General features: G+C 42.9%; 1 protein-coding gene across 5 annotated transcripts in view; it reads right to left on the bottom strand.

Moving 5' to 3' along the window:
• LOC122543379 (SWI/SNF complex subunit SMARCC2-like) overlaps window positions 1–17,992 on the bottom strand; it is a 157,167-nt gene extending 139,175 nt beyond the window's left edge. For all 5 annotated transcript variants that reach the window (XM_043682053.2, XM_043682052.2, XM_043682055.2 and 2 more), the window contains exon 1: window positions 17,835–17,992. In XM_043682053.2, coding sequence (XP_043537988.2) covers window positions 17,835–17,945 — 111 coding nt within the window. In that variant the 5' untranslated portion in view covers window positions 17,946–17,992. The remainder of the gene's footprint in view (window positions 1–17,834) is intronic.
• Window positions 17,993–21,874: the final 3,882 nt, after the last annotated feature.

A 21,874-nucleotide genomic window follows, 5' to 3' on the forward strand; every position in this document is an offset into this window, starting at 1 on the left:
CCTGGCAATGTCCTTGTAAATCCTTTCTGCATCCTTTCAAGTTTCACAACATTTTTCCTATAGAACAGAGGCCAGAATTGAATGCAGTATTCTTAAAGTGGCCTAACCAAAAGCTGTAAAGCCATAACATGGCATCTCAACTTGTATACTCAATGCACTGACCAATAAAAGCAAGTGTACCAAAAGCCTTCTTCACTACCCTGCCTACCTGGGATTCAAGGAACTATGAATCTACACCCCAATGTATTTTTGTTCAGCAACACTGTTCAGGACCCTTCCATTAAGTGTATAAGCCCTGCTCTGATTTGCCTTTCCAAAATACAACACCTCACATTTATCTAAATTAAACCCCATCTGCCACACCTCGGCCCATCTGATCAAGGTCCCACTGTACTCTGAGAAAACCTTTTGTGCTGTCCACTACACTACCAATTTTGCTGTCATCTTCAAACTTATTAACCATTCCTCCTTTTTGAAATCCAAATCATTTATATAAATGACAAAAAGCAGTGGACCCAGTAGTGATCCTTGCAGGTCACAGGTCTCCAGTTCAAAAACTAACTCTCCAACATCACCCTCTGTCTCCTACCTTCAAGCCAGGTATACTCTTGTATTCAAGTGCCTCTCACTCCCTGGATTCCATGTGATCTAACCTTGCTAACCAGTCTATCATGCGGAACTTTGTCAAATACCTTGCTGAAGTCCACATAGACAATTCCACTGCTCTGCCTTCATCAATCCTCTGTCACTTCTTCCAAAAACTCAATCAAGTTAGTGATATACAAATTCCCACATACAAAGCCATGTTGACTATCCCTAATCAGTTCTTGCCTTTCCAATTACATGGAAATCCTATCCCTCAGAATTCCCTCCAACAGCTTATCCACCACTGATGTCAAGCTCACCAGTCTACGGTTCCTTGGCTTTTCCTTACCACCTTTCTTAATTAATAGCAATATACTAAGAATATTAGCCACCCGTGGCTGTTGATGATACAAATATATCTGCTAGTGGCCCAGCAATCAATTCCCTAGCTACCCACAAAGTTCTGGGATACACCTGATAAAGTCCTAGGTATTTATCCACCTTTGTGTTTTAAGATGTACAGCACCACGTCCACTGTAATATGAACACTTTTAAAGATATCACTATTTATTTCTCAAACCTCTCTAGCTTCCATATCCTTATCCATAGTAAATAGTGACTTGAAATACTCAGTTAATGTTTCACCAATTTCCTGCAGTTCCATACAAAGATAGTTATTGATCTTTAAGCGGCCCTATTCTCTCCCGAGTTACTGTTTTGCCCGGAATGTATTTGTAGAATTTCTTTGGATTCCATTTGCCAAAGCTATTTCCTGTCCCCTTTTTGCCCTCCTGATTTTCCTTGAGTATATTCCTACTGTCCTTATATTCCTTGGGGGATTTACTCGGTCCCAGCTTCCTATACCTGCTTTATGCCTCCTCCTTTATCTTGACCAGAGTTTCAATTTCTCTCGTCATCCAGCATTCCCTACACCTACCAGCCTTGCCCTTTACACTAATAGGAACATACTGCTTCTGGACTCTCGTTATCTCATTTTTGAAGGCCTCCCACTTTCCAGCCCTCACTTTATATGTGAATAGCCTCTCCCAATCAAGTTTTGAAAGTTCTTGCCTCATACAGGTACACAATCCTTTATCTGAAACCCTTGGGACCAGCTAGTTTTCGTAATTCTTCGGATTTCGGAATAAGTGACAATTTAACAGTGAAGTTAAAAAATCTGACCAAACAGCAGACACACCTGTGAGTACTTACGAGCCCGGAGACAGACTTGACACCTGCCAGTGCAGGGCCACGCGCCCATGTCACATCTGAGTGGGTGCGAGCTGGGTTAACTGTTTGTATGCCAAACAACGTTGTTATGGAGAAATAAAACTTCACGAAAAAGCTTTGGATTTTGGAGTTTTTCAAATAAAGGATTGTTTATCTGTATCATCAAAATTGCCCTTATTCCAATTTCGAACTTGAACTTTTAGAACATGTCTATCCTTATTTGTAACTATTTTAAAACTAATAGAATTATGATCACTGGCCCCAAAGTGCACCCCACTTAGCCACTACATTGTAAGACATCTGCCCTCTTATATCCTGAACAGTGCTTTACAGAAAGAAATACACATACAAAAACAGTTGATGACTTGCATCTATCCAATTAATTTTAGAGATTTCCTTTCCCTCCCAGCAAGTACATGCTCACCAGGTTTAGTTTCCATAACTTATTTGCCCTTAAAATGTTCTTGACTTCAGGGAGTTTTATTAAGTATTTAACTCCAACATAAACAAGACAAGAGAAGTACATAACTAGCTCAGCTTACAATCAATCTTTACACCTACTCTGTCGCTTCTTTAGATATAACAGCTTTCTGTCTTAACTTTAGATGATTAACTGGGATAAAAGCAACACTCTAAACAGCACTATTGATCTCAAGTTATTTGTGACCTATTCTGGTTGATATTTGAAAGCCTCACTGCCTGACCTACAATTTTATATTCGGTTCTAATTTTATAAATAACACATTTTACAAATTCCACAATGCCAACACCAGACGTGGTAATCAACATACAACATGAATATGCCAGAAGGTTTGTGCATTTGTTTAGATTCCATCGCCAGACCCACAGCAATATGCTTGACTCTCAGCTGTCTTCTGGGCAATAAGGGATAGACAATAAATGCTGGTCTAGCCAGTGATGTCCGCCTCCCATGAATGAATTAAAAATCTAGTTTAGCTTCTGTACCTGCTGCTTCTTTGACCGATTGTTAAAACACCTCTCTAGAACATATCACTCTGCAAAGCATAGCTTTTATGTGAATTCATCCACATTTCCACGAATACATGGACAGAAGAGCTAAAAAGGATTGCTTTTCTTGCTGTGGGAGAGTCCACTCTAACATCTATACCAGTCACTCCTCAAAACTCAGAGCAACAACCTCAATTTAATCTTGAAGTCCCATCTGCAAGGACATATTGAGGACAAATGCACTTCTGCAACCAAGCTGGTTCACTCTTACCTGGGACCCTAGAATAAATGTTCAACTCTCACCAAAGAATCAATTTCCTTTGTTTCGCCCCTCTCACATACAGGTGTTTCTCAGTACTGCTTGTCTATACTGTGAATGCACAAGAGTTGGTGAGTTGGGGAAGTTGGGTGAGTACAGGCAATTCTTTTATAATGCGATGGTTCTTGTGCAGCCCCGCATTATAGAAAAATCGTGCTTTAGAAACAGCGCTTTAAGCGTTGGCAATATAATCGTGTTACAGCCAACACACATTTTTAAAAGTTCAAACTTTAGAAACAGTGTCCCCAATTCATCAATTGCGTTACAGCAAATTCGTGTTAACGAAACACCTGTTATAGCAGACTGACCTGCATAGGAATCTTAATTTCTCCCTCGTGTCTAAGTTTATGTTGAGCAATTAACTAAAAATTACAGTTTCAACGAAGTAAGTTACTATGTGAAGCCGGTTGGTAAGACAGAAACCAAAGTTTATTAATGACTCAGTCTTACAGTTCCTTCATGCAACTGTCCCAACTGTTGCCCCCTTATCTAACTAATCAATCAAGGCCAAAGTGAGGACTGCAAACGCTGGAGACTAGAGTCGGGGGTGTGGTGCTGGAAAAGCATGGCAGGTCAGGCAGCATCCGAGGAGGAGGAGAATCCATGTTTCGGGCAAAAGCCCTTCATCAGGAATGAGAAGGGCTGATGAAAGGCTTTTGCCCGAAATGTCAATTCTCCTGCTGTTCGAATGCTACCTGACCTGCTGTGCTTTTCCAGCACCACACTCTCAACAATTAATCAATCAATCCCAATCACCCACTTAAATTGCTAAATTAACAGACTGCCCTTTCTTAAAATAAAACTTCTGAAGACTGATAAACAATCATTGAACAAAACTAATCAAAAGTAAACAAAATGAATTGCTAGCATATTCTCTATTGTGTCTTATAATCCAACCAATCAACTTTTAAAATATTTATTATAATACCATCAACCTTGCGTATTTGCGCTTTTTTGTTTGGAACAAAAAAATTAGGACGTGTTTAATCACAAAGTAACCCCAACAAAAGTTGCTTTTTCTTTCTTCCTTTTCATACTGCTAATAATAGTTGCCCCCCCCCCACCCTTCAAGGTTCTCCATGAAATTACTGGCGAAAGCACCTTTTCTTTTGGATCAGTCTGACAGCTGGTGATTTGTCTCTATCCACTTTATTTTGGACATCTTTCTTTCTCAGATTTACTTCTTACTAGCAAGGTCAATTCTCATTCTTTTCTCAGCAACCCCCTTTGCTGAGAACAAGGAAGGACCAATAAAAAGGATGAGCCTCATTTTCTGGGTCAGCCAATGCTAAAGACTGGAGTCTGCATTTTTCTGAACTGAATTTCTTTAATGTTTTATTCACCCTCCCCTCAAGACTTCCTCAACAGTAGCACATTTCATCACAGCACTCAGTTCCAATACATCATAACTGGCACTGGGTTGAGTTTGAGTGCAATCCAGTTTAACTGTCCAATCAAATTTCTTGTCTGTCCCTTCCTTGGATGCAAAATCACCTTTTTGTGGGGACCTGACCCAATGCATCAGGATGCAATTTACACTTTCCAATTAAGACTGCTGATCTAAAGTCACTCCTGACTTATTCTGCTTGATGTCTAATTTTATATATTTAAAAGTCCACAAAGCTTGACTTCCAACTGTAAATTCCCTTTTTATTTTAAATACCACACATCACTGAAATTCCATAGAAACTCCCCATGTGCATCTTAAAATGCCTGGCCATTTCCTTCTGTGATACCAGTAGAACATTGCTGGTCTGCTTTAAGCTGAAGTCAACCTACTTTCAGCAAGATGGACCTAACCGAGAATTACCATTCTGTCATTGCACCCATAAATCTCCACAGCTTCCCTTCTACACCACCTGCTTCTTTTGGTGGTTTCAAAAATACTTGCTTTTCACAGTTTTCACCCTGTAAAATTGCAACTTTTATATTTTTTTTGTTCACTCATGGGACGTGGGCATCACTATTGCTTGTCCCAAGTTGCCCTTGAGAAGGTGATGGTGAGCTCCATTCTTGAACTGCTGCAGTCCATGTGGTGTCAGTAGACTCACAATACTATTAGGGAGGAAATTCCAGGATTTTGACCCAGTGACACTGAAGGAACGACAACATATTTCCAAGACAGGGCAGTGAATGGCTTTGAGGGGAACCTGTGGGTGATATCCCCATGTATTTAATAGCTTCGTCTTTCCAGATGGTAGTGATTGTGGGCTTGGAAAGTGCTGTCTAAAAATCTTTGGTGAATTTCTGCAGTGCATCCTGTAGATACTACTGTTACTGACCATCAGTGGTGGAGGGAGTGGAATTGACTTATGATCCCAGGATTATGTCGCTATAAGAGCTAAAGAGATCTTCAACTTCACTCTTCCTGCAATAGGGGAAGGTACTGTAACATCTTGATGAGCAAGCTTTTCTCCAAAACTCCAAACCACAAGTCTGGCTTTAGCCTTATATGTTCTATCAGGAAGCACGTTTCCTATGCAGATCCATCTGTCTGACAAGTATCTTAGTGTAGACATCAATATTTTTTCACCCCAGCTCTCCAACTCTTTTTGTCATCCTTTATCAACTTCTAATTTGTTTACAGCCATTAAAACATCTCGATCATAATGAGAAAGTGTATAAGGTATGAGCAGGTAGGGAAAGAGTTAGGTTTTGAGTTTTATGAAACAAGAGGTTCAGCTGAGTATGACTCAGATCAGATAAGAACATGCAGTTAACAATAGGGTGCTGGAGGCAAGGGTAATGGGTTAACAAGGTGGAAAAGCATTCATTATGTAGAGCCATTTAACAATATTGGAAACATTCATTATATAAGGTCATTTAACAAGGGAAAAAGTATCCATTATGTGAAGCCAGTTAACATGGTTAAAATTGGGTAAGTCACCCAATCAATATGTATGTTGCTTTATCTGGATGCTCCTCGCTGTAAGTGACTATATAATTCATTAAGAATCTGCTATTCCAGAGAAGACAGTGAACTCATGTCTATGTACACATGGGCGATTGTTCTCTCTCCCCCCCCTCCAGAGCCCGGAATAAAGATGAAGGAGGTAAAACTACTGCTTCTCTGAGCATTTTGCTTCAACTGAGGCAGGAACGGGACAACAACCAGAGCTTCCACTTCCCGTGATATTCCCAACCCACTTCATTGTCCTTGTTCTTGTCCAATGATGACCTCTACTGATCTTTCCATCTCGTTCTGGATTATTTCAAGATCTCCCCTTCCAATGATCAGAATTCCTTCTGTAAGTTTGTGATCTTTTCCAAGGATTATGCTCACTTCCAGGTCCACTTTCAGAACTCGGAGTACATTTTTTAGCCTCTGACATCTTTCCCTCATTTTGCCAACCCATGGAGCTTACGTTCTGTCCCTTACCTTGCACATTAAGGCAATTTTGTTTTGCCAACGCCTTCCCTATAATTGTGGCATTCTTCTATTCACTGGCTCTTTCTGGCATGCACGTTACCTTAGTGCCTACATTTAGTTATTATCTTGTGTGGAAAATAGCGTTATTCTGTCTTTGTATCATTTTGTCCATATTCAGTCAGCACTGCACCTGCCTTAATGTGGTCCTCATTATTATGCAACATATGATTATGCAAACTGCATGGTGCCTCATTGCTTTCTATGATGGGTCCGGATTCTGTCGGTGTGTACTCATCACCTCAAGGAATGCACCCCGATAGTTTGGTTGCTATGCTGTAAAATTAATTTCTTCACTACAACCTGTAACCTGAGGTGGACCTTCCCATTCATTTTCTGTCCCCCTCTCTATAATACTCCACAGTAAATACTGATGCAAAATATCCCTCCATTTAAGAAAGGACTGCATTTAGTTTCACTTGTTCTGAGCACTTGAATGCCCTGCACGTAGGGAGAAAGGCATTCACTATAGTTGAGATTTCACTGAAACTTCATCCAACCTGACAGCATAGCCTGGATTAATATTTATTTCTGAGGGCTATGCTGTCAGGTTGGATGAATTTTCAGTGAAATCTCAACTTTAGTGAATGCCTTTCTCCCTACGTTCAGGGCATTCAAGTGCTCAGAACAAGTGAAACTAAATGCAGTCCTTTCTTAAATGGAGGGATATTTTGCATCAGTATTTACTGTGGAAAAGGATATGGATGATATAGACTGTAGGGAAATAGATGGTGACATCTTGCAAAATGTCCAGATTACACAGGAGGAAATGCTGGATTTCTTGAAATGGTTAAAGGTGGATAAATCCCCAGGACCTGATGAGGTGTACTTGAGAACTCTGTGGGAAGCTAGAGAAGTGATTGCTGGGCCTCTTGCTGAGTTGTTTGTATCATCAATAGTCACAGTGAGGTGCCGGAAGACTGGAGGTCGGCAAACGTAGTGTCACTGTTTAAGAAGGGCAGTAAAGACAAGTCAGGGAACTATAGACCAGTGAGCCTGACCTCGGTGGTGGGCAAGTTGTTGGAAGGAATCCTGAGGGACAGGATGTACATCTATTTGGAAAGGCAAGGACTGATAAGGGATAGTCAACATGGCTTTGTGTGTGGGAAATCCTGTCTCACAAACTTGATTGAGTTTTTTGAGAAAGTAACAAAGAAGATTGATGAGGGCAGAGCAGTAGATGTGATCTATATGGACTTCAGTAAGGCGTTCGACAAGGTTCCTCATGGGAGACTAATTAGCAAAGTTAGATCTCATGGAATACAGGGAGAACTAGCCATTTGGATACAGAACTGGCTCAAAGGTAGAAGACAGAGGGTGGTGGTGGAGGGTTGTTTTTCAGACTGGAGGCCTGTGACCAGTGGAGTGCCACAAGGATCGGTGCTGGGCCCTCTACTTTTTGTCATTTACGTAAATGATTTGGATGCGAGCATAAGAGGTACAGTTAGTAAGTTTGCAGATGACACCAAAATTGGAGGTGTAGTGGACAGCAAAGAGGGTTACCTCAGATTACAACAGGATCTGGACCAGATGGGCCAATGGGCTGAGAAGGGGCAGATGAAGTTTAATTCAGATAAATGCGAGGTGCTGCATTTTGGGAAAGCAAATCTTAGTAGGATTTATACACTTAACGGTAAGGTCCTAGGGAGTGTTGCTGAACAAAGAGACCTTGGAGTGCAGGTTCATAGCTCCTTGAAAGTGGAGTCGCAGGTAGATGGGATAGTGAAAAGGGTGTTTGGTATGCTTTCCTTTATTGGTCAGAGTATTGAGTACAGGAGTTGGGAGGTCATGTTGTGGCTGTACAGGACATTGGTTAGGCCACTGTTGGTATATTGCATGCAATTCTGGTCTCCTTCCTATGAGAAAGATGTTGTGAAACTTGAAAGGGTTCCGAAAACATTTACAAGGATGTTGCCAGGGTTGGAGGATCTGAGCTACAGGGAGAGGCTGAACAGGCTGGGGCTGTTTTCCCTGGAGCGTCGAAGGCCGAGGGGTGATCTTAAAGAGGTTTACAAAATTATGAGGGGTCATGGATAGGATAAATAGACAAAGTCTTTTCCCTGGAGTCGGGGAGTCCAGAACTAGAGGGCATAGGTTTAGGGTGAGAGGGGAAAGATACAAAATAGACCTAAGGGGCAACTTTTTCACGCAGAGGGTGGTAAGTGTATGGAATGAGCTGCCAGAAGATGTGGTGGAGGCTGGTACAATTGCAACATTTAAGAGGCATTTGATGGGTATATGAATAGGAAGGGTTTGGAGGGATATGGGCCGGATGCTGGCAGGTGGGACTAGATTGGGTTGGGATATCTGGTCGGCATGGACGGGTTGGACCGAAGAGTCTGTTTCCATGCTGTACATCTCTATGACTCTAAGTGAAGGAATGTTTCGATTTTTCCCAAAAACATATTGATATAGGAGTGTAGACCCCCCATTTCCCCAAAAACACTACTTTCAGTGAGTTCTTCACCTGGACTGCCCTTGCCACAGCAGATGAGAATTTACAACTTGGATGTTTCTCTTGGATTTTATGAAGCTATTACCACATGATTTCTTTCACACACTCAATATCTAAGGGGGACTTTCTGCTACCCTGACTATTACCACAATGTTCGTAATTTCTCTCTCTCACAGACACACACTCCTAAATTCATTATTGGAAAATTCCCTGTTGGCAATTTGGAAGTTAGCCATTGCCTCCAGTGTTTTGTTTCAGATTTCTTGCATCCACAGTATTTTGCTTTTACTCAGGGATTTGTCTGCACTGCTTATGAAGCCAAGAGTTGTGTGAAACAAACACAGAATGCTAGAGAAACTCAGCATGTCTGGCAGCATCTGTGAAGACAGGAACTAATGCTTCCAATCCAGTATGACTTTTCTTCAGAACTGAAATGTGTTGGAAAACAGATTTTGGAAAATACTTTTGACAGAGGCCTTGTGTAGAGTCCCAACTCAAAAGACAAAGACTCTGTTAACAGTGGTGAAAGAGAAAAGTGGAACTAAAATGGATTAGAGTTAACGTGTCAGAGAGAGAGAATGGGAGCTTTCCACCAAGAGCAAAGTAACAAGGCACAGCTGTGTGTGTGCGCGTGTGCGTATTGGGTGGAGGGGATGAGAATGCTAGAAAAATGGAGAACAGACATAATACACTCAGTTTCTTAAGTTATGGAATTCAATATTGAGATTGAAGCTGTGAAGTGTTTAAGTTAAAAAATGTAAGGTGTTGTTCCTTGAGTTTGCATTGTGCTTCATTGGAACATTGCAGCAAGCCCAGGACAGAAATGTTCGCCTGAGAGCAAGGTGATTTATTGAAACGCCAGGCAACTGGAAGGTCAGAGTCTTACAGAGACAGCAGAGATGTCCTGCAATACAGTAACCCAATCTGCATTTGGTCTTGCCAATGTAAAGGTGATTACATTGAGAACCTGCAAATCCAGGCTAGATTAAAAGAAGTAAAAGTAAAACTGTGCTTCACCTGGAAGATGTGTTTGGGGCTTTGGACAGTGAGGAGGGAGGAGGAAAAAGGGCAAGTTACATCTTTTGCAATTGCATGGAAAGGTGCTAGGTGGATGTATTAGGAGTAGACCCGAGTGTGAGGGAGGGAACTGCCTCTGCAGAATGCTGACTGTTGAGGGGAAGGGAGATGTGTTTGGTACTAGCATCCTGCTGGAGGTGGAAGAAAGGACAGCGGATGACCCTTTTAGTGTAGAGACTAGAAGGGTGGAAACTAAGGACAAGGGGAGGCATATCCTTGTTCTGGGAAGGAGGGGAAAAGGGTGAGGGCAGAAGTGCAGGAGATGGGTTGGATACAGCTTAAGGCCCTGTCAACCACAGTGGGAGTGGGGTCCTCAGTTGAGGAAAAAGGAGGTCCTGTTGGAGGCAGGCCATCGAAAGATATCATCAGAACAGATGCAACTGAAAAATTGGGAGAATGAAATGGAATTCTTGCAGGAAGCAGGGTGTGAGGATAGATTGTCAAGGTAACTGTAAGAGGTGATAGGTTTTCAGTGGTTAGCTTATCCTCAAAAAAATGAAAACAGCGAAGTCAAGGAAGGAAGAGTCAGAGATGGAGAAGGTGAAGGAGAGGAGGATAGAAATTGGAAGCAAAACAGATTAATTTTTCCTATTCCACATGAGAGCAGGGCACAGCATCATTGTCCATGTATTGGAGAAAGAGTTGTGGCTGCAGGACCAAGTAGGATTGGAATGAGGCATGTTCTGTATACTCCACAAAGAGACGGGCATAGCTGGGAACCATGTACCCTTGGCTACACCCTGGACTTGGAGAAAACAGGATGAGTTAAAAGGGAAGTTGTTCAAAGTGAGAATGAGCATGGCCAGACAAAGGAGAGTAGTAATGGATGGAGACTGTTCAGGCCTCTTTTCAAGGAAGTGGTGGGCAATGGGTGTGTAGAGGAATTTCACATCCATGGTGAAGAGGATTCAGTTTGGACCAGAAAACTTGAAATTGTGCAACCGACGCAAAGTGTGAAAATAATCACATATGTTAGTGGAAAGTAACTAAACAGCGGAGGTGGGGGGTGGGGAGGTGGAGTAGAGTTAAGATAGGAATAAATAAGTTCAGTGGGACTTGATTGGTCTGGACAGTTAAGTTTCTTAGGCAAGGACTATATTATATAACTAAATTAATTGAAAGCATTTTTTAAATTAACACAAAGATTACAGGACAGTGTGTCATGGCTGCAGCATACAGGAACTCATGAATACTACTGCAATCGCAACTGCAGGAAGTGTCTGTAGCTTGAGCTCAAAGCTTTAGAGCTGGAGACTGAGCTGTCGGCATCAGATAACAACAAAGTTACCAAAACACTCCGTCCCAGAAGGCTGTCATCTCATTTGGTCAGTGCTAAGGACAGAAGGGTATGACTACAAGTCAAGCAGGGAAAGGGATCGAGAAGTCCTGATGAAGGGTCACTGTATCTGAAACATTAACTCTGCTTTCTTTCCAGATAAGCTGGGAGAGAAGTAGAATCCAGAGAGCTGTGGTGTTGTCTGGCTAGTGCCAATTACGGAATATCCGCTTTTTTGGGGGGCTGGGGTGGTGGTATGCAGCATAGGTACTAAATTAAAAGCAGAACTTCCAGGTTATTACCAGAGCCACATGCAAATGGGTAGTGGATAAATAATCTTACAGAGATGAATGTGTGGCTGACAAACTGTTGGGGAAAATGTACATCATACTCAGGAAGGACGGGAGGCTGGGAGAAAGGTGGTGGCAGTGGTGCTGTTAGTTAAACATAACATTAATAGTTAAAAATTTCACAACACCAAGTTATAGTCCAACAGGTTTATTTGGAAGTACTAGCTTTTGGAGTGCTGTTCCTTCATCTGGTAGCTAGTCACCTGATGAAGGAGCAGTGCTCCAAAAGCTAGTACTTCTAAATAAACCTGTTGGACTATAACCTGGAGTTGTGTGATTTTTAACTTTGTACATTCCAATCCAACACCAGCAGCTGCTCATCATTAGTACCATAGTCAGAGATGACCTTACTTTTAAAGTTTACGAAATAGGATCAGTTTGAAAGGAACTAAGAAACAACAGGGGGCAGACATCTGTGGTGGGTGTTGTTTATAGGTCAGCAAACACCAGTGATCACGTAATCCACAGTATAAATTAGAAAATTATATGTGTAACAAGGAGAACAGCAAATCATGGGAGATTTCAATATGCATATAAATTGGGTAAGTCTAATTCACACTAATGAGTGGAGTATGAATTATTCGAGTGTAAGGGAGATGGTTTTCTGGAGCAGTATACTGAGGAACCAACTAGGAAACAGCCCATTTTAGAGCTAGCATTGTGCAATGAAAAAGGCTAAATTCATAATATTGTTGTAAAGGTGTCTTGAAGAAAGAGTAACCATAATATAACAGTATTTTCTGTGAAGTGTGAAAGTGACATAGTTCCATTACAAAGTGTGATAGTTGGACAAAGGAATGGATAAAGGTAGCTCTGAGAAAATCAATAGCTGCTTATGGGGACCATTAGTAGGTGACAATGGGTTGTTGTGGTAGCAGCCCAGGTGATGACAAGGCCTGGTGTGCAGGGGTTGGAGTAAGGACATGGGAGAGGATGTGTTCAGGCCGTAAAATTATTGAACTTTATATCAAGTCCCAAAGGCTGCAGGGTTCCCATATGGAAAATGAGGTGCTTTCTTGCAGTTTGCACTGAGCATCACTTGAGCACCGCAGCAAGTCTGAGACGGAGATGTTGGCCAGGGAACACAGTGGGGTGTTGAAGTGGAAGCTCAGGGACATTTTTGTGGACAGAACGCAAGTATTCCGCAATGCAGTCGCCCAGTCAACATTTCATCGCAGTCGGTATATATCGCACACAGAACATAGAAATGTACAGCACAGAACATGCCCTTTGGCCCATGATGTTGTGCCGAGGATTATTCCTAACCTAAAATAAAATAACCTAACCTACACACCCCTCAACTCACTGCTATCCATGTGCATGTCCAGCAGTCACTTAAATGTCCCCAATGACTCTGCTTCCACCACCACCGCTGGCAACGTATTCCATGCACTCAACTCTCTGCATAAAGAACCTACCTCTGATGTCTCCTCTATACCTTCCTCCTAATATCTTAAAACTACAACCCCTCGTGCCAGTCAATCCTGCCCTGGGGAAAAGTCTCTGGCTATTGACTCTATCCATGCCCCTCAATACCATGTGTACCTCGATCAGGTCACCTCTCGTCCTCCTCCTCTCCAGAGAGAGGAGTCTGAGCTTAGTCAACCTCTCTGTGTAAGACAAGCCCTCCAGTCCAGGCAGCGTCTCTTTGCACCCTCTCCAAAGCCTCTGTATCTTATAATAGGGCGACCAGAACTGGACACAATATTCCAAGTGTGGTCGCACCAGGGTCTTGTAGAACTGCAGCAAATCCTCGTGGCTCTTAAACTTGATCCCCCTGTTAACGAAAGCCAAAATACCATAATCTTTCTTAACAACCCTATCCACTTGGGTGGCACTTGAGAGATCTATGCACTTGAATACGAAGATCCCTCTGTTCCTCCACACTGCCAAGAATCCTGTCTTTAATCCTATATTCAGCATTCAAGTTCAACCTTCCAAAATGCATCACTTCGCATTTATCCAGGTTGAACTCCATCTGCCATTTCTCAGCCCAGCTCTGCATCCTGTCTATGTCGTACTGCAGCCCGCAATAACCCTTGATACTATCAATCACACCTCCAACCTTTGTATCATCGGCAAATTTACTAACCCACCTCTCAACCTCCTCATCCAAGTCATTTATAAAAACTACAAAGAGCAGAGGTCCAAGAACAGAGCCCTGCAGGACACCACTCACCAATGACCTCCAGGCAGAATACTTTCCATCTACACCCACTCTCTGCCTTCTGTCAGCCAACCAATTCTGAATCCAGAGTCAAATCTCCCTGTATTCCATACCTCCTGACTTTGTGAATGAGCCTACTGTGGGGAACCTTACCAAATGCCTTGCTGAAGTCCATATACACCACATCCACTGCTTGACCTTTGTCAACCTGTCTCATCACTTCAAAGAACTCAATAAGATTTGTGAGACATGACCTGCCCCTCTCAAAGCCATGCTGACTGCCTTTAATCACACTATGCTTTTCCAAACAGTCATAAATCCTAATCCACAGAATTCTTTCAAAAACCTTGCTGACCACAGACATAAGACTGACTGGTCTGTAATTGCCAGGGATTTCCCTATTCCTCATCTTGAAAAGAGGAACAACATTCGCCTCCCTCCAATCCTCCTGTACGACTCCCGTGGAGAGTGAGGAAGCAAATATCTTCACCAGCAGCTTGGCAACCTCCTTTCTTGCTTCCCGGAGCAACCTAGGATAAATCTAGTCTGGCCCTGGGGATTTATCAATCTTAAAGTTTTCCAAAATTTCCAGCACAACTTCATCAATTGTGATCTGTTCAAGCCTGTTTCCCAGCTCCTCAAAGTTCTCATTCGCAACACTGTCCCTTTCCTTAATGAAAACCGAAGCAAAAAAACTAATTTAGGGCTTCCCCTATCTGCTCAGACTCAAAGCACAAGTTCCCTCCGCTATCCCTGATCGGCCCTACCTTCTCCCTGGTCATTCTCTTATTCCTCACGTATGAGTAAAATGCCTTTGGCTTCTCCCTAATCCTTCCTGCCGAGCCTTTTTCGTGCCCCCTCCTGGCTCTCCTAAGTCCCTTTGAGCTCCTTTCTAGTAAGCCTCTTCAACAATCCTCTATGTTGAAGATGCGGAGGGGGGGGTATAATGATAGGTGGAGATGAAGCTGAAAGAGCCTCCTAACACCTTGTTTTCCAAGCTAGAAACACTTCTGAAGAAAGGTCTTGAACACAAAATGTTAACTCTGTTTCTCTCCACAAATGCTGCCAGACTTAAGTTTCTCCAGTAATTTCTGTTTCTGATTTCCAGCATCAACTTTGGCTTTTTTAAAAAAAAAAGACAGGATCTGGCCAAAGTGGACTGGGAACAGTGACTTGCAGGAAAACCCACACTACAGCAATGGGAGACACTCAAACGGATGATGAGCGTTCAGGGCCATCCCATAAAGATAAAAGTGGAACTAGTAGTGGGCGGCTCAGTGGTTAGCACTGCTGCCTCAGCACCAGGGAGCTGGGTTCGATTCCAGCCTTGGGTGACTGTGTGAAGTTAGCACATTCTCCCCGTGTCTGCGGGGTTTCCTCCGGTTCTCTCCCACAATCCAAAGATGTGCAGGTTAGGGTGGACTGGCCGTGCTAAATTGCCCAAAGTGCCCAGGGATGTGCAGGTTAGGGTGGATTGGCCATGTTAAATTGTCCCATAGTGTCCAGGGATGTGCAGGTTAGGGTGGATTGGCCATGCTAAGTTGCCCAGTGTCCATGGATGTGTCAGTTAGGTGCATTGTTCAAGTGTAAATGTAGAATAATAGGGTAGGGGATTGGGTCTGGCTGGGTTACTCTTCGGAGGGTTGGTTTGGACTTATTGGGCCAAATGGCCTGTTTCCACACCGTAGGGATTCTATGATCCTGAGATGTGAAGGGAAATGCAGGATTGGATAAGGGGAAAAAACAGGAAGCTAATAGATACCAAAGGCTCAAAACTGTGGATAACCTCGAGGAATTTAGAAAGTGTTGGGAATTGCTTCTGAAAGAAATTAGGAGTACGAAGGGAGGATATGAAAAAAACACCGATGGGTAACATTAAGAAAAATCTAAAAGCATTTTTAAAGCATATCAGGGCAGTCAATGGCCCCGTAATATTGCGAGACTATTAATCCAGAGACCCAAGTGATGTTCTTGGGTTAAAAGAAACAAAGAATTGCAGATGCGAGAAATCAGAAACAAAAATAGTTGGCTGGAAAAATTCAGAACTGAAGGAGGACCGTAAATGTTAACTCTGTTTTCTCTCTACAGATGCTGCTGGACCTGCTGAGATTTTTCAGCAACCTCTAATTTTGTTTCTAATATTCTGGGTATCCAGGTTTGAACCTGGCCATGCCAGATCGTGAAATGTGAATTCAATAAAAGTCTGGAATTAAGAGTCGAATGAAACTACTGTCGACCGTTAGAAAAACTCATCTGGTTCACTAATATCCTTTTGGGAAAGAAACAGAAGATTAGATTAGATTAGATTAGAGTACTTACAGTATGGAAACAGGCCCTTCGGCCCAACAAGTCCATACTGACCCTCCGAAGAGCAACCCACCCAGACCACTCCCCCACACCTACCCCTTCACCTAACACTACGGGCAATTTAGCACAGCCAATTCACCCTGACCTGCACATTTTTGGACTGTGGGAGGAAACTGGAGCACCCGGAGGAAACCCACGCAGACACGGGGAGAATGTGCAAACTCCACACTGACAGTTGCCTGAGGCAGGAAGTAAACCTGGGACTTTGGTGCTGTGAGGCAGCAGTGCTAACCACTGTGCCACCGTGCCAGCCCATATTGTTGACAGTTAATTGCCCTCTGAAATGGATAAGCATTCTTAGTTGTACCAAACACCAGAAAGCAAAAGAAGGAATGAAAAAAGATGGAACACCTGGCATCAACCAAGGCACCAGAAACAGCAATGGAAAAAAACAGCCCTGTCAACTAGACAAAGTCTTCCTGACTAACATGTGGGGACTAGTACCAAGATTGGCAGAGCTGTCTCATAAGACCAGTCAAATAACAGCCTCATGTAATCATAGCTTAAAGGCAACGTCCCAGACACAACTATCACCTTCCCTGGATATATGCTGTCCCACAAACAAGTCAGACACAAACATGGCAGTAGAGTGGTATACAGTCAAGAGAGAGTTGCCCTGAACATTGACTTCAAACACCATGAAATGTCATAGCATCAAATCAAGCATGGGCAATTATAACCCTGACTGATTACTGGATAGCATCCTCTATTGGCTGATGAATCATTACAGTTAAACGTCATATGGCGAAAGTACTGAAGGTGGCAAGGGTGCAGAATCTAATCGGGGTGGGGGCATTTTAACATCCATTACTAAGTGATTTGGCAGCAGTACTACAGATTGAGCTGGTCATGTCCTAAAGGATGTAGCTGCTAGACTGGGGGTCTGCTGCAGGTGGTGAGGGAACCAACAAGAGGGAAAAACATACTTGACCTCACCCTCACTAAGTTGTCTGTCACAGGTAGGACAGAAGGTGATGGAGGTGGTGGGGTATGGGAAGGGGAAAATGAGGTGGGCTTATGGCAGAAAAGGGGAATTGTGGGTTTATGGAGGGAGGGGAATTACAGGGGATAGTGGGTGTAAAGAGAGTTTACAGGGGTCGGGAAAGAGAAGAGAGGGTGTACAGGGAGGGGGGATGTTGGGCTTATGGGGATAAAAGGTTTTTTAAGAGGAGGGGCGTTTTCAGGGAAGGGGTTTTTCAGTGGATTTTTTTTTTAAAAAAGGTGATTGGTTGTTTTAAATAAACCTTCTGGATTGAAGGCGAAGTTGGTTTGGAAAGGGGTTTGAATTTTTCGAGAGGGAAAGGTTTCAAACGGGGCAGATTTTGTTTGAAATGACGATTTTAAGTGGGGACCTGGGAAGCAGAATTGATCCACAGCTTCCGAGCATGAAGTGAGGAACGGAAACGCCTGCCCTCTGCTTCCGAAGTTTCTCCGTTCCGCAGCAGGGGACTTCATACCGTCGGCTGGGCAACCCAACAGGAAGCTCCGAGGCCGATGTCAAGGACAGGGAAAGCCGAACTTCTAGCCGCCTCCCGCCATCAGGGTCCGGTCCAGGGCCCCATAAACATCGATAACCTCACCCTCTCTGACGCAATCCATTCGCATCTCTTACCTTTTTATAGTTCTTCCCCAGCCACAGGCGCACATTATCAAACTGCGACACCGTATCTGAGGCCTCGAAATATTTCACATTCGGGCCTCCGTCCTTCTTCCGCACCGCCATCTTCAATAGCAATTCACTGAGACAAGATATGGGCAAAGAAGCAGCAAACATCGCCACCGTCTGGTCAGGAGTGAGACTGCAGGAGGAAACATCACCACCGTCTGGTCAGGAGTGAGACTGCAGGAGGAAACATCACCACCGTCTGGTCAGGAGTGAGACTGCAGGAGGAAACATCACCACCGTCTGGTCAGGAGTGAGACTGCAGGAGGAAACATCGCCACCGTCTGGTCAGGAGTGAGACTGCAGGAGGAAACAGTATTTGGAGGTGCTAGTGTTGGACTGGGGTGGACAAAGTTAAAAATCACACAACGCCTGGTGATAGTCCAACAGGTTTATTTGGAAACACTAGCTTTCGGAGCACTGCTCCTTCATCAGGTGGTTGTGGAGAATAAGATTGTAAGACACAGAATTTATAACAAAAGTTTACAGTGTGATGCAACTGAAATTATATATTGAAGAAGACCTAGATTTTGTTAAGTCACTCATGTTTTAGAATGACCATGTTGGTTTCAGTTCTTTCATATGTAAACCCCAGAACTTTTTTTTTCAAGTTATATACTCAAGTGAACTGTTATGGACTAGGCCAGGCCACTCAAAACATTCTTAAGCAGGCAGCCCAGACAATAACTTTGCAATTTGTTTCAGTAAGTGTACAGTGAAAATTACCCGGAGTAATGTAGCGACGTTGACTACCAGGTTTTAAAGCAGACAAAAAACCTTACTCTCAAAATTATACAATGAAACACGAAAAACAGTATAAAGAACCCTTACAGAACTCAGTCTATCCAAACTGCTGTTCTGAATATACACAACAGTCCTAATAAGCAAACCCCTTTTAAAACACAGTACAGGTTAAAGTTAGAAGGACAGAAGACAGAGTTTCCACACAGCTCACTGTTGAACTCCCAACCAGATTTGGACTGAACTAAACTGCTCAGCTAGAGAGCTGACCACTCCCCTTTCATTCTACAGGTCACTTCTAAAACATGTCCACTTTGGCCTGAAGTCTCATCTGTATACAAATAAGCAAATGACCTCGCAAAATCCTTTTCATCTCTGTACCAAATCAGACTAACTGGAACTGAGTGCGGTTTATTACCCCTCTGAGAAAAAAAAACCAAGGAGCTTGAGAAATGGAACAGCTTTCAGAAAAAAGAAGCCAGCTTTGGTACACCCATCACTGAACACCTCCGTATCTCATTCGAATCTTGATAATGCATCAGCAGTCACGTTTTCACGACCTGCCACATGCACAATTGTCAAATTGAATGACTGCAGCAACAAGTTCCATCTAAACAGTCTGGCATTTTTGTCCTTAAGTTTTTCTACAAATGTCAATGGGATATGATCAGTGTATACGATTGTCTCAGATGCATTGCTGGTAATATAAACACTGAAATGTTGTAATGCCAACACCAAGCTTAAAGTCTCTTTCTCCACCGTTGAGTATTTCTGGTGATGAGCATTCAACTTACTGGAAAAATACCTGATGGGTCTTTCTATCCCCTCGTCATCCTCCTGCAGGAGCACCGCACTGACACCCACGTCACTGGCATCAATAGCCACCTTGAAAGGCTTCGTGTAATCTGGTGTGGCTAATACTGGGGCAGTGGTTAACGCAGTGTTTAGGCTGTCAAATGCCTTTTGTCAGTCTGCTGTCCACTGAAACTTCTTGCCCTTTTTTGACAATTCAGTGAGTGGCGCAGCGACATGCTAAAGTTTGGCATAAACCTTCGGTAAAATCAATTCAACCCCAGGCATGTAGGACGGCTTTTTTCATTGAAAGTGTGGGAAATTCTCTAATTACTTTCATTTTTGCATCTCGTGGGGCCATTTGTCCATCCCAATAACATGGCCCAGGAAGGTGACTTGGGGCTTTGGCAAATTCACTTTTAACTCGGTTTACCACCAAGCCTGTCTTCTGAAGTCAATCAGACAAGTCCGATAAATGCTATCAATGTTCTTTCCATGAGTGACTAAAAATCACCAGGTCATCAATATACACTACACAGTTGGGTAACCCAGCAATGATCTTATTAGTCAGTCTCTGAAATGTGGCTGGAGCATTTTTCATACCAAATGGCATGACTTTGAACTGATATAGCCCATTTGGTGTTACGAAAGCTGAAATTTCCTTTGCGCTCTCTGACAGAGGTACTTGCCAGTAGCCTCTGAGCAACTCCAACTTAGAAATGTAAGTTGCTTGTCCCACTTTTTCGACACAGTCCTCCAACTGTGGAATTGGATATACATCAGTCTTTGTAACAGTGTTGACTTTGTGATGGTCCACACGTAACCGTTGGGTACCATCTGGCTTTGGCACCGTGACTATGGGTGAGCTCCAGTCATTGTAACTCACTTCGATTATGCCATCTTGGAGCATGCGCTCTACCTCCTTTTGAACCTGTGCCAACTTAGAGGGTTGTGCCTATCAGGATGTTGCTTAATCGGAACAGCATTTCTTATCTCTAGATCTTGCACAATTAGGTTAGTACTTCCAAGTTTATTTCCACATATCTCCCCATGTGATAGTAATAACTCTTTCAGGTCATTTCGATTTTCTTGTGGAAGGTAAGTCAATAGTTTATCCCACTTTTTGACAACTTCCTTATTGTTCAATTTAATTTGAGGAATGTCCAATTCAGAATCCTCTGAACATGGTTCTTCCCGCTGTGTTGTAACCAGTAACAGCTTCTCCTCTTGCTTTCCTTCCCTGTCAAAATACATTTTGAGCATATTCATATGACACACTGTGTGAGATTTCTTCCTGTCTGGAGTCCTTATCAAATAATTCACTTCCTTCAATTTCCTCTCGATTTGATAAGATCCCCTAAACCGTGCTCTTAAAGGCTCACCTGTCACTGGAAATAACACCAATACCTTATCCCCAAAATTGAGAATTTGTGATTTCTTATCCACTTCCTGTTTTATTCGTTCTCTAAAATTTGACACATTGTCCAAATGGGTGGTCTCTGAATTCTAACTTACTAATTTTTGCTTAATCAATTTTAATGGTCCTCTTACTTTATGCCCAAACATCAATTCGAATGGACTGAATTTTGTCGATTCATTTGGTGCATCTCTGATCATAAAAGGTACAAATAGAACTCCCTTAGCCCAATCATTTGGATAATCCTGACCATAAGATTAGATTACTTACAGTGTGGAAACAGGCCCTTCGGCCCAACAAGTCCACACCAACCCGCCCATTCCCCTACACCTAACACTACGGGTAATTTAGCATAGCCAATTCACCTAACCTGCACATTTTTTTTTTGGACTGTGGGAGGAAACCAGAGCACCCGGAGGAAACCCACGCAGACACGGGGAGAATGTGCAAACTCCACACAGACAGTTGCCTGAGGCGGGAATTGAACCTGGGTTTCTGGCACTGTGAGGCAGCAGTGCTAACCACTGTGCCACCATGCCACCCAAAACATGGCCTCAACATGGTCTTTAGTGTTTGATGCCATCTCTCTAGTGGTCTCTGCAATTCCAGATGGTACACAGTAGATTTGAATTGCTTTATTTCCAAGTTATCCATAACCTCCTTGAATAGTTTGAATGCGAAGTTTGATCATTGATCTGACTGGATTTCTATTGGTAGTCTGTGTCTAGTAACAAATGTACGTAATTTTGCTGTGATGTTGCGCAATGCGATTGCCTCTGGAAATCGATTTGACAAATCCATTATTGTTAATAAATACTTATTCCCACTTTTTGTTTGAGGTAGGGGACCTACGCAATCAATCAAGACTTATGAAAGGTCCCTCAAATGTTGGAATAGGCATTAAAGGTGCAGGTTTTATTACTGACTATGGTTTTCTGATTAGCTGACATGTATGACACGTCTGGCAAAATTCAACAACATCTTTGTGTAGTCCAGGCCAGTAAAAATGCCTTTGATGTTTAGCCTGTTTATGCTTCTC

This window comes from Chiloscyllium plagiosum, unplaced genomic scaffold (assembly GCF_037043375.1).
Source record: "Chiloscyllium plagiosum isolate Xiang-an unplaced genomic scaffold, Cpla_swu_hap1 HiC_scaffold_53X, whole genome shotgun sequence".
NCBI classification, from domain to species: Eukaryota; Metazoa; Chordata; class Chondrichthyes; order Orectolobiformes; family Hemiscylliidae; genus Chiloscyllium; species Chiloscyllium plagiosum.